Below are 12,441 nucleotides of genomic sequence, written 5' to 3' on the forward strand. Positions count from 1 at the left end.
TTACAGTTCAACTCTCCCTACTGACAATTCTTCAGTGTGATGTACTGTAGCATACATAATTGCCTTTACCTTCCTTTAGCTCAGTCCAAAAGAACATTGTTATAATATCAAATTGTGATGACTTACTTGTGCTTCCCCTTAGAGTACTTATACTGCTCATACTGCCGGAGTTACGGACGATACTGCTGACGCGTGGACGGAACGGTTCAGGCCCATCATAGTCTACAGGCTCGAACTTGGGCTGCTCCTGAACGGTGGCATCTGAGTCCACTCCGTTTGTATCATCTTCATTTTCTGCAGGTTAACAGAAAAGATTAGACAAGTGTCCAAAGCACAGTCTGTAGAAATATGTGCTATTCATGTGTCATTCCCTTCACTGGGAAATGTCCAGGTTTCATGAGGATGCCTTGGAAGAGTCCATTCTTGCATGGAGAAAAGATAAAATTGGAAAAATTCCATTTTGAACTTGGATGACTTTAACACAATTTTGGGGGCAGAAATAATTTTACGAATGTTCCTTTAGTCAACAGGGGTGAGTCTTAATACAATGTGATTATTTCAGTATGGAGGAGGAATGGGTGTGAAACATTCTGTGTTTGATTCCGAATGCTATAATTCTAGTAATGGATTTATTACAAGGTACTAGACTTACCTGAACTGTTATCCTGCTTCCCCCTGCTCTTGTCTTGCGGAGCGTTCAAGTCACTGGACTGGCTGCTGGTGGTGGAGTTTAGGTCCTGGTCCGTCAGGGGGGACGTCACGCCACTGTCTCCTCGCCGTACCTCGTCTTTTGTCATGGAGCTGTAGCCTTGATCTGATTGGCCACCTGTGGTGCCACACAAGATACTGTAAACTCATTTATGTTTGCATGGTAGAAGGGAAGACTTTGTGGTCAATAGTAATGCATTGTGCAAGGCAGACCACATATTTGGGGTGTCTTCTGTTAGGAAAAGAAAGTAACTATGAGTATCATGAGTACTGAAACATAGCTCAACAAAAGCTGAAAGCAACATGCAATAAGCCAAAGAACATAAACATGCCCACAATGATAAGTAAGTCACAAAACAAAACTAACGTATCTACATAAGTATCCAAGCCACGCAACAAGTTATGACAAACTAAATAAATCTAGCACAAGATTAGCATTGCGGGCTCTGCCTAAGGTGTCACAAAAAAAGCATGTACAAGAGTACATTATAATATAACTTTCAGTTTCAGTTCTAAAATTGACATATCATGAAACAATCTACCATATAAGGATACTATCTACTATGCTCGTGTACTATCAAGAAGAAGCCGTTGTTTGAAGCATACAAGCAGCAGCAGCACACCTACCCATGCTTATTCTATCATGTGTGTCCAACTTGACCACATCGTTGACAAACTCAGCACCTGTATGGGAGGCTGTCCCATCGGGGAAGCTCTCCACGCTAGTTCTGCTGACGGCATCCGCATCACTGCTGTCCGACATCTGCAGTACGGCCCGCTTGATTCCCCGCCGGAACTGCGCTATGGCCAGGATGACATTGCGAAGCTTTGTCCAGAGTAGGAAACCGTCTCTGTTCCCAGTGGGCCATCTGCTCTCCAAAATAGCCTGTGAGAAAAGAAGTATACTATACTGTCAAAGCTGAATATTTGACCCTTGTGCCATCGACTATTTCGGGTATTGAAAATCTTCTAGAAGCAGTGTACAAGGTATGGAACCTTCAAATGCCTGTTCAAACTCTGTTACCATACCTTTTTGAGGGATTGCTATACCAGCACCACCTAGACCTTACAACACAGAGCCAATGAGAGCTCTTATTTATATCTTTGGCCAACATTGTAATGCCAATCATTGAGAAATTCCTGAAATGATTGTAAGAGCCTACAATGATTGTAAGAAACTTATCCCATACTACAACTCCTGTATTAGTTAGATATGCCTTAAGTTAAGCTATAGAACTGTAGTTATGTAGATGCCATACTTTGTACCTCGTACAATTGTTGTGCATTTAAGTTATTTATTTTCTTTATTAACTGGTGCCAAACCATACAGCAGGGAAGTGTGAGAGCATTCCATCACTACCATTAAATAGTACATGTAATTTCAAAGCAAGCAGGACTTTTTTCCCGAGGACAAGCTTACCTTGTTGTAGTGTCCGTAGGTGATGGCGTTTGGGGTGATGCCGTTCCGCTTCATCTCCATCAGCACTTTGACAGCAAGGACAGGCTGGCTGTGCTGTCCACACAGCTGCATCACCACACGGTAGCACACCTGGGGACAGCAGCATGCACAGTTAGAGAAAACAGTATCTATGTACACATATGTGGCTGTCTTCAGGTCCTGCCCACCATCCTGGGACAGCAATTTATTGGCCCAAAAATGTTTTATCTTGTACATAAGCTTAAAATGACCAAATTAACAACAATGGCTTCCAAAATTGTCAATAGGAGTTGGGTTCCTTCCCAGTGAGAGTGGCTCAAACTTTAAAGCCTGGTCTTACCCTGTTTATACTTGCTGTGGAAACTGGTGACTTGAGGCAGTTTACTGGATATATGAAAAACATTCTCACCTCATCCAAGTGGTCCCTCCTGCAGGCATGCTGCATCTTGATGAGCATGTCGTAGGCAGTGCGAAGCGCACGGGCCTTGGAGTGAGAAGCCTTGACGTAGGCAGGCAGACAGATGAACCACAGGCTGAAACAGTGGCTCAGGAGCAGTCTGTGAAGAAGACAGAAAACCTTGTTTTTGCACAATCTACATATCAAACATTCAACATATAACAGTCCATTGCACTGTTCAGAGTGCATATGGGCAAAAGTGATGCACTGTGTTCGAACTATTCATGGTCTAGGAACTAGGGACAATAAACTTTGACCTCAGACTACAGTGCATCAAGACTACATATGTGCACTCAAAACTGTCAGATGGCCTGGCCTGCAGAAACAAGAGCAGGAAATAAACAAGTGACTACATGTAGTGATGCTCTTCTATGGAGTTACACAACAGTACAGAAACAAGGATATTCAATACTCACTTTGCCCACAACATTGGTGACCCTGAGTTCTTCTTAGCAACCTGAAAGGCAAAATTTAAGGATGTTTTTTCTTAAACAGAAAATTTGTAACAGCATCTCAACTTTTACTCTTTTTTTAACCAAATGAAAAAAAAAAAGCACTGAAAAATTTCTAATGCCGCTTGAACAACATTCTACAATTCAATATTCAATCACATATCATCCCTGACATATTTCACATGTAAATATAATAAATGTATTACAAGCCCATGTCATACAAGCCCATGCTGTTTGCTCTACATAATTCTACAGTCACATTTCCGAACTAATACCAGGTAGTTGACAGTCTATTCTTTGTCCCTTTTGGGCAAGGCCTGGGGGATTCCTAGTTGCTTCCGGGTTATTTGTTACCTTGGATGGGCATCAGTTTGGAATGGTGACTAGCATGATTGACTGTTAAGCCGGCATCCCTTCACTTCATACACCAGTTAGGCCTAGATCAGCTACACCACATACGTCCGATTGAAAATGTGACTGAGGCATAACTGAAAGTGGCCCTAACCTTCTGTGAATGCCTGAGCTCTGCCTTGGTGCGTCTGGTGGCAGCCATAGGACTGCTTGGCTTGGAAGTGCTGACTTGTTTGAACTGGTCAGCCAGGTTGGGAGGACGGAGGAACAGGCTGTGGTCCAGGTCAGGGAACACTGTGTAGCTGTACTTCCTGTCATCGGGGAGGTCTCGTGGCTCCGGGGGAGTCACAAACACTGTGTGCTCGCTGGGGGTACAACATTGGGTTAAACATAATACAACAAGAAGAACTGCTGTTGAACACCTCAAACAAACTATGATTATAACTTGAACATATCAAAAAAGTTTTGAGTAAGAAGAGTCTGCTTTCAACTTGAATACTTAAAAGTCTGATTACAGCTTTTATACTTTTCCAGGTTTTGACTAAAAAGAGTCTGGTTACAAGTTTGACTAAAAAAGTTGAACAATTTTAAGTAACATGTTTTGGCCCCTAAGAGTCTGGTTATAGTTAAACTTTTAAAAATTTTAAACATAAAGTCTTTCCACATACCTCTTAAAAGACTCTTCCAAATCGATGAGCTGTTCAACTGGCCTGTCGGACCTCTCAGGATCCACCTTGTCCATACACTCATCGAAGAAGGCCAGACTAGTGTCCTTCTCAGACACAAAGGAACACTCCTCGATGAAGCCAATGAACATCTGGGTCTTCATAATCTGGGTGTAGAACTTCTGGTTGGTGCTGCGGCTTCTCAAAAAGCCTGGAGGGACAGAACGAAAATTATAAAAATCGTTGGACTTACCCAATTTTTTCTCAGATTTAGATTATGTAACACTTTTGATAAGCCAGACAGAACCACGTGGAAGTCAAGTTATGCAGAGCTAGATCCAACCCAGGGTGTTGTAGGATAGTGATGTCAAGTTTTCCTCAGTCCTGTAGTCAATCGTGCAAACACACACACCATGACAAATCATTCTTGTTATCACTTTGACTTCAACTTATACCTAGCCATAAACTGATTGATTGATAGATTGATTTTTGAAAAAATAAGCTAATGCAATCTTCCTCTACTAAGGTAAAGCATAATACTTTTTCATGTAGCTGGTGATGCAGCTTTAATGCTCATTTTCATAATGGTTGGGTTCTTTGATATACATGTATGTTATTGGACATCTTAAGCTCCATCATAGATGGGGCTGCTGGCAATGCAATGTCTCACATCGTGAGTGGGGTTTGGACCTCTACTCTCCGGACCTATGGAAATAGATCAGTTTTATACATCTATGCATCTATTTGAAAAGTTCAGCACATGTTGACATGCACATAATGCACTTTTACCTTGCAGGTCAAACAGGGAGCTAGCGTCTGTTGCTCTCTCTGTTGGCTTTTCCGTGATGGGAAGAAGAAACTGTCGGTAACCTTTCAACAAGCATGCCATGAACCTCAGGAACGCTTCCTGGATGGCAAGCTCTATGGACAGCTGCAACAAAGTATCAGTATGTTACAGGACAGCAGGCACAATGTAATATCATTATTTATTTTAACATAGCTAAGGCCATGTTGATTCGATTATATGGAAGACATATTCTGGGATCCCCAAAACTGAAGTGAGCATGAAAATAAGGAAGTTTGTAAAAAAAAAGTTAACCTTCTGAAATTAGTCAGGAACGTTAAGCAAAGGACTTAAAACATGTAGAATATAGTGTAGAGAGCAATAAACTTGAAAAGACCCATGTCCATGCCATTACATCATCAGAAGTTTTAAGGAGCCCAACTAACAGTAGTAGTATAATAATGTGCACAGAAAAAGCATATAAAACCTTTGTAATTTTGATAACCGTCACATATGAACTTTCATTCAAACACTCACCTTCTTCTTCTGTTTTTTCAGGCCATCGTCCAAGGGAGCCAAGTCCACAGCCACTTCATCGGGTGTGGTTTGACGATGAACTGAGGAACACAAGACTATTTCTCACTTTAACATGGCAACTTAATACATAAAGACAGCAAGACACTGCTGTTACCAAAATATGTTTCAATACAATAACAAAGCAACATTTCACATCTGGCATCCCTCACACATTGAGATATTACTTACCATAATATTTGAAAATAGTTGCACACCCATAGCATATCTTTCTTGTAGTTTACATCTGCTACAAAAGTATTGATTGCACAAGTATGCTTGCACTTAGACAAGAAAGCAATACTCTTGCACAAAGTTAACATAATTTTTACTGAAAAATAGCACACAATAAAGTGGTGAACAAATCATCAGAAAATTTGGAAAAAGTGATGGACATTGAGGGGTTGAATAAAACATGAATGATGAAAATACTTGAATGGTCAAATGATAGAAAGGGTGCAGAATATAAATCAGACATTTATAGGGAAGAACTTACCACCAAAGTAAATACTTGGGAAAATATCAACTGTATGAAGACATAGGGAGAGGATATATGTTTGGAATTACAAACAAAGCAGGATCAAAAGTTTTTGTCATCAAAAGGCAGAAATACTTTCTCGTAATGCGTTTTGACATTTATAAAAGATTTCAAATTGTGTTGTGTACATCTAGAAGGGGAAAGAAAAGGATGTATTGCATACTTCTTGCATATTAATTGTTATAATATCCAGAATTACAGATAGTATCTCTGCCTATTGAAGCATATATAACAGTGTCTTTGTGGCTAAGCAAGATGTGATTGATACAAAGAAGGGGAAGAGGACAGGAAAGAAATAGGCACACACTAAAGAGATGAAAGAATCTATGTACACTGTATAATGTACATAGATGTATACTTGGAACTTTTTTATTACATTCAAATACTAAGTTTTATAATCAACATAGAATCATACAATGTTATAGTCAAATTTGTCAGAAATATGGATCATTTGATTTTCGAGTGATAAGGTTAGTCTGCCTAAAAGCTTGTGAAGAGAAATTATGATTTCAGCCATGCAAAGCAATCTTCCTGTTATTGTAATATATAACCTATAAGGCAGCAAACACTTCTAACTTATTCATTAAAGTCAGACTAAATAAAAATTAAAAACAAACAGATTATTTTCTAAGTTTCTTAGAAAACAAGTGTTTTTGTGAATTTTGAAAAAGCTATTTTTGTAGAAATTACAAAAGTACATGAATGTAATCAAGGCATGTTTGATGCACACATATCATTAAGTTCAATTTAACCTCCTTAAAATTGTATTTGTGTATAAGTGTTGATTTTTTCTAAATGTACATTAATACAAAAGTAAAAAGCTTTAATTTGGACCTGACAAAAACCCGAAGTTCCCTTTGAAAGCTATCCTCTGATCTATAGATGATGACATGGATTTGTACAAATTGTTTTGTCTAATTTTTGAACGTAATCTATTATATGCAATATATTGAAGTTAGCTGTTACTGTACATGTTTTCCCCCTACCTTCTATCAGTTGATTGCACAAGTGGACTAATGAGTTTCGTAGCAGCTTTGCAGGTTTCTGTAAAACAGAAGGAATTGTAGCTCAAAATAATGAATTTGCACAAATGAGACATCATGGTCATTCCAAAATGAATTTCTTAAAAAAATTAACTCAGCAATTATATATACTTAACATGTAATTATTTATGAAGAAATAGAAAATGGCAGATTAGTCCATGGGCCAGGACCCGAAATTGACGATATTTGTACCACCGAGAGGGACCAGAGCTATCATGCATTTTTTGAATCTGCAATAACCAAAGTTTATTTTAATCCATAAAAGAAAGCTTTTATGCACAGCTTTCCGGTTATGATCACGTGACCAAGTGACGTCATCGAAACGGATCTCAGCAACTGACACTATGCTGAAAGGGACTCAATAGAAATATCAAACATCAATATTTTTCAATAAAAATTGATTCAAAGGTGAAATTTTCTTTGGGGATCACAGTATAATTGCTCTCTTGTCGATATTTTATATTTGTAGAAAGTTATGAGTCCTTAAAGTCTGATTTTGTCGATATTTTTTGCATATGAATTGAACAGACTTCATTCCAAAACTAGGCATAATTAAGGCTACCTACGGGGCCTTGTTTGATATATTTTTCTTATCAGTCGTACTGTTTGTAGCATTTTGGTCTTTGAATGAGCAAAATCCGCCAATTCTATCCGGAGATATGAGTATTTAAAGAATTAGGCTACCACGGGCTTTTTATCGAATCGTCGCGTATATTGCAGTGCATCATGGGTAAATTCAAGACTGCGCTTTTTGCCAAGGGTATCGGACTAATTTCCAAGCTTTTTCCGGGTTTTCTTCATGATAATGTTGTAATAGAAGTCAATGGTATCACCTATAGCCAGTCAGCTTACTAAGACCGCACATTTTTTATTTTTTATTGCATTTTGAAGGTAAAAAAAGTAAGTTAGTCGAAGTATAAGTAACTTCTGTATCATTTGTGTCATTAGATAATGTCCGTACTGTTGCAGTCAATGTAGCAATTTTATTTCGATCTCATGTTCGGTTCTTCGCAGTTTTCGAATTTTCGAGCGCATTCGCGAACGCATTCTATAACAGTTTATTTTACAAAAAGTCAACTTATCGCCCGAAATGGACGTGTTACTCTCGCCCTCTTTGAAATGTATACCTCCTTGGAGAATTTGATCACTCTTCCACACCGACATGCCGCGCTCCCGTTCACGCAGTCGCAGTCCATCGGGAGAACCACGTGAGTTTTTCTTTTTTATTTACTTTTATGATTTTAAAGCAAAGTACGGGAGCGAAAAAATCTGTCAACGTTTCCATGTAATTCCTCATCCATTTATCTATTATATTTAGGTCGTTCTCGAAGAAAGTAAAAGTGAACTAGAGTTTCAGAAGGCAATCTTTCAACTGATATACTCATGCACAAATACAGTGACAATGTAGTGTTTTAAATGCTAACGTTTTTTTCTAAATTCATTCTTGAAATGCAGCAATGACGCAACGCTGTATTTGGTACTTCTAATACACTTTGATACGCGTAATGGTCTATTCATAACTTCGAGCTAATGCTTACTCGTAATTATCTATTCACACTAAACGATTTGATTAAATCTTAAGGTGACGGTGTCCACTTTCTATTTTCTTTTATCTTATAAGGAGCAAAAAGAATAGCCCGGCAACCATCAACCACTCAAAGTAGAGTCTTCCAGAGAAAATGTGTGTTTTGTGAGAAGTCTAAGTACATCAGAGGGACAAACACAAGAGAGGCGCTTATCCAGTGTGTTGACCTGAGAGCAGATAACGCCATCAGAAATGCCGCTTTGAGAAAGAATGATTCAAAAATCCTTGCCATCGCTTCGAGAGAACTTGTCGCAGCAGAAGCCTGCTATCACAAAACGTGTTACCGCGACTACACCAGGAACGTCTTGTCCAACATCAGCAATGTTGGCAAGGAAGAAGAGCAGGATTATTCCAAGGCGGAATCTCGAGCATATGAACTTTTGTTTCACTACATTAGATCGGATTTGCTGCAGAAGCCAAGGATTGTTAGGCTGGCTGAGTTGTACGCTCAATTCATTGCATTCATGGATTCAGAAGGAGTTGCCGGAAAACAAGTGAAAGCCTCGACGAGGACGCACTTTAGAAGAAAGCTAGAAGGGGAATTTGGAGACGTGTTGGACTGTGAAGATCTTTCAAACAACAACAAAGCTTTTGTCATACCACGAAGTCTGTCTAGATTGGACTTAGCCAAGCTTGCTATCGAGAAGTCCGACTCTGACTACAACCCCTCCAGTAAGGACGAAATTTCAAAAACAGCAGTACGACTAAGGGACGCTATCCAGGGGCAAGATATCCCTACGTCGTGGCCACCAAACCCATGGGAGCTATCAGAAGAGGCAGTTACAATTCCAGATGATGTAAAGGAGTTCCTGTACGTCCTTCTCACGGGCAAAACAGACTTTCCTGGTTTACAGGCTTGTCCGGAAAAGGTTCAGCGTCTTCTAACATCATTTGGACAAGATTGGACATTTGCCGTCAGTGGTGGACGACTGCGACCCCCTAAGCATGTTTTACTTCCGTACGCCGTCAAAACTCTCACCAACAACGTTCAGCTGATTCAAATCTTAAACCGCTTTGGTCACGGTATTGCGTACTCTCAACTTGAAGAAATCAATACCGCTCTGTGTCTCCAAAAGCTGGCCACAAGTTCATGCAGCGAAGTTCCTCTGCCTGAAAACATCCACCCATTTACCTGCACTACTTTGGCCTGGGATAACATTGATAGACTAGAGGAAACCTTGTCCGGAGGAGGAACCTCACATAGAGTCAATGGTATTGCTGTGCAAGCAAGTCATTTTGGTCCCCACCTTCCTCCACCTTCAGCGTCGCCTGTATCGAAGTCAAAGAGGCGGAGCATAGAGTCGGTGGGAGATGCCATGCTACCTATCTACAATGCAGGTGAGCGCTGTGGCCCTCGGCCTAGAGGTTATGTAGAGGTCATGTCATGGCAAGACGAAGCATGGAAGAAAGACTTACTGTGGATCTTGGTGCGACTGCATGCAGAAGAAACGCAGACCATTCCCAGTTGGACAGGATTCAACATTTTGGTGCGAAATGACGAAGAAGTTGTGAAGGACAGAGTGGGCTACCTTCCAACGATAAATGCTCCAGCGACGGACATGTCTACAGTGTACCAAATCTTGACAAAGTCCCTACAGATCCAAAGATCCTTGAATCTCCGAAGTATAGCAGTCGTGTTCGATCAAGCACTGTATGCAAAAGCTGCAGAGATAAAGTGGAAACACGGAGTCCAGTTTCACGACCTGGTGTTGAGAATGGGAATGTTCCACACAATTGGCACATTCTTGTCTGTGATTGGGAAGCGTTTTGAAGACGCCGGCTTACGGGATGTATGCATAGAGTCTGGAGTCATTGCTGAAGGATCAGTATCTGGTGTACTGACAGGTCACAAGTATAACCGAGCTATCCGTTTCCACAAGCTGATGTTCGAGGCACTAAACAGGATAGCATGGATGGGCTTCCAGTCTTGGGCTGAAGAACATGAAGGGATAAAGCCTCCTGTTGGAGAGTTTTTCAAAGAAGTCAAATCTCTGTGTCAGAGTCCTTGTGAAGAAGAATTCAAACGCATCATGACAAGTACCACATTTGACGAGGTGTCTCAGCTATTCAACTTGTACTTGCACCATCTGAGACATGCTAACGGGAAGCTTTCCACCTTCTGGACATCGTATGTTGACATGGTGCAGCTACTTCTGGGGCTGAAAAGAGGAAGTCGGGAAGGAGACTGGAACCTTCACCTATCGTCTGTCAAGGAAATTATTCCTTGGCTCTTCGCCTATGACAAGCTTCACTATGCCAGGTACCTTTCTGTATACCTCTCGGACATGTGCCACCTACCCGAAGAGCACCCAGACACGTTCGAGTATCTCAGATCTGGAGGATTTTCTGTCCAGATAGGACAAGACAACCCTTTCGGGAGGATACCAGTTGATCAAACCTGTGAAGAAACCATCAACAAAGACACGCAAACACCCGGAGGAACTAAGGGTTTTAGCCTCAAGCCCAATGCCGTCAGCAAGTACTACCTTGTAGCAGAATATCGGAGCACATTCCTAAGACACCTCAAGGCTATGTTACATATCGGAGGCTCCACTAAGCACAATGACCTGCAACATACGAGGATCGCCAAGGATGAAGCCGATGTGAAATCTCTGGTGTCAATTCTACAGGACACTTGGTTGAACCCTTTTGATCCTGACCTACAGGATCTTGTTTGCCTCTCTACTGGAAAGGTTGCCACTCCCGATGTAGAACATGACTTGCTGCGAGCAAAAGATGTAGGCGAGGAAGCGTACCGTGCATTCCGAGAGCAGCGACTGGAATCTGATCCTCCACAAGTGAACTTCCATGATACAATGACCAAGGCTAAGCTGAAAACCTTTACCGACTTGAACAAGAAGGTAACAGTCAAAGCTGGGAAGAACCAAGAAGTGATTCTCAAAGCCGATAGAAGATTGTTTGCTCAGATGATTGTCATCGCAGAGAGCAGAAATCTCAAGATGAGAGAAGTCCTATCCCATCCACTTGGACCACTCCCGTGGTCATTGGCTACACCTGATGGTATGCTGCGCAAAACAAACAAATCTTCCCTGGCTAAAGAGCTCTTGAAAAATGCACAACCAGTGGATGCAATCCCCAAGCCTTCAGCGTGTGTAATTGATGGCATGGCTCTGGTCCAACGCCTTAAGGGTGACCACATGTCATTTGCAGCAATAGCTGAAAACCTGTTTCAGAGAGTATTGAATGAGGGCAGTACAAGTCAAAGAGTCGACGTCGTTTTCGATGACTACAGAGAGACATCAATCAAGAACGCCGAACGAGAGTGCAGAGGCGGAGATGGAGGTGAATTTCGAAATATACGCCCAGACCACCAGGTAAAGCAATGGAGGAAGTTCCTGAGAAATTCCAACAACAAACGGGCCCTGATAGCATTTGTTACGAGCGAATGGAGGAGTACCAACTATACAAAGAAGCTATCAGGGAAGACACTGTTCGTAACGTGTGAAGACACATGCTATCAGCTATCCCCCGGAAAAGTGAAAGTGGTAAACGAGCTTGGGTCGACACAAGAGGAAGCCGACACCGTCTGCTGCTCCATTCACTACATGCCGCAAAGTCTGGTTCCAAGGCAGTCATTGTCACAGCGGACGACACTGACGTCATGGTCCTGTGCGTCGCCTTCACAAGAGCCATTCCATGCAAGATGTACATGAAGTGTGGAACTAAGAACCGTACACACTATGTCGACGTGGGAAGGCTGGCACATACACTGGGAGAAGGAGCATGCAAAGCATTGCCCGGACTTCATGCATTAACGGGTAGGTGTATATACAAGTAACTTTGGAATTGCGCATGCCATCTGAATTGATGATGATGATGATGAAAT

The 12,441-nt window shown here is 41.3% G+C and overlaps 2 protein-coding genes across 2 annotated transcripts in view; one reads left to right on the forward strand and one right to left on the reverse strand.

The window, feature by feature from the left end:
- Window positions 1-126: 126 nt before the first annotated feature.
- LOC118406390 (C-myc promoter-binding protein-like) overlaps window positions 127-12,441 on the reverse strand; it is a gene marked incomplete at its 3' end in the record, with an annotated part of 41,086 nt that continues 28,771 nt past the window's right edge. Inside the window, 12 exon segments of the mRNA XM_035806417.1 lie at window positions 127-294; window positions 653-826; window positions 1,336-1,594; window positions 2,129-2,257; window positions 2,556-2,703; window positions 3,020-3,060; window positions 3,561-3,771; window positions 4,075-4,282; window positions 4,861-5,002; window positions 5,393-5,472; window positions 5,925-5,954; window positions 6,953-7,010. Coding sequence (XP_035662310.1) covers window positions 127-294; window positions 653-826; window positions 1,336-1,594; window positions 2,129-2,257; window positions 2,556-2,703; window positions 3,020-3,060; window positions 3,561-3,771; window positions 4,075-4,282; window positions 4,861-5,002; window positions 5,393-5,472; window positions 5,925-5,954; window positions 6,953-7,010 — 1,648 coding nt within the window.
- Window positions 8,097-12,368, forward strand: LOC118406391. The gene is made up of 2 exons (XM_035806418.1): window positions 8,097-8,217; window positions 8,631-12,368. Exons 1-2 carry the CDS (start codon window positions 8,172-8,174, stop codon window positions 12,266-12,268), a joined length of 3,684 nt encoding a protein of 1,227 aa, XP_035662311.1. The 5' UTR covers window positions 8,097-8,171; the 3' UTR covers window positions 12,269-12,368.

This window comes from Branchiostoma floridae, chromosome 19 (genome assembly GCF_000003815.2).
Source record: "Branchiostoma floridae strain S238N-H82 chromosome 19, Bfl_VNyyK, whole genome shotgun sequence".
Lineage (NCBI taxonomy): Eukaryota > Metazoa > Chordata > Leptocardii > Amphioxiformes > Branchiostomatidae > Branchiostoma > Branchiostoma floridae.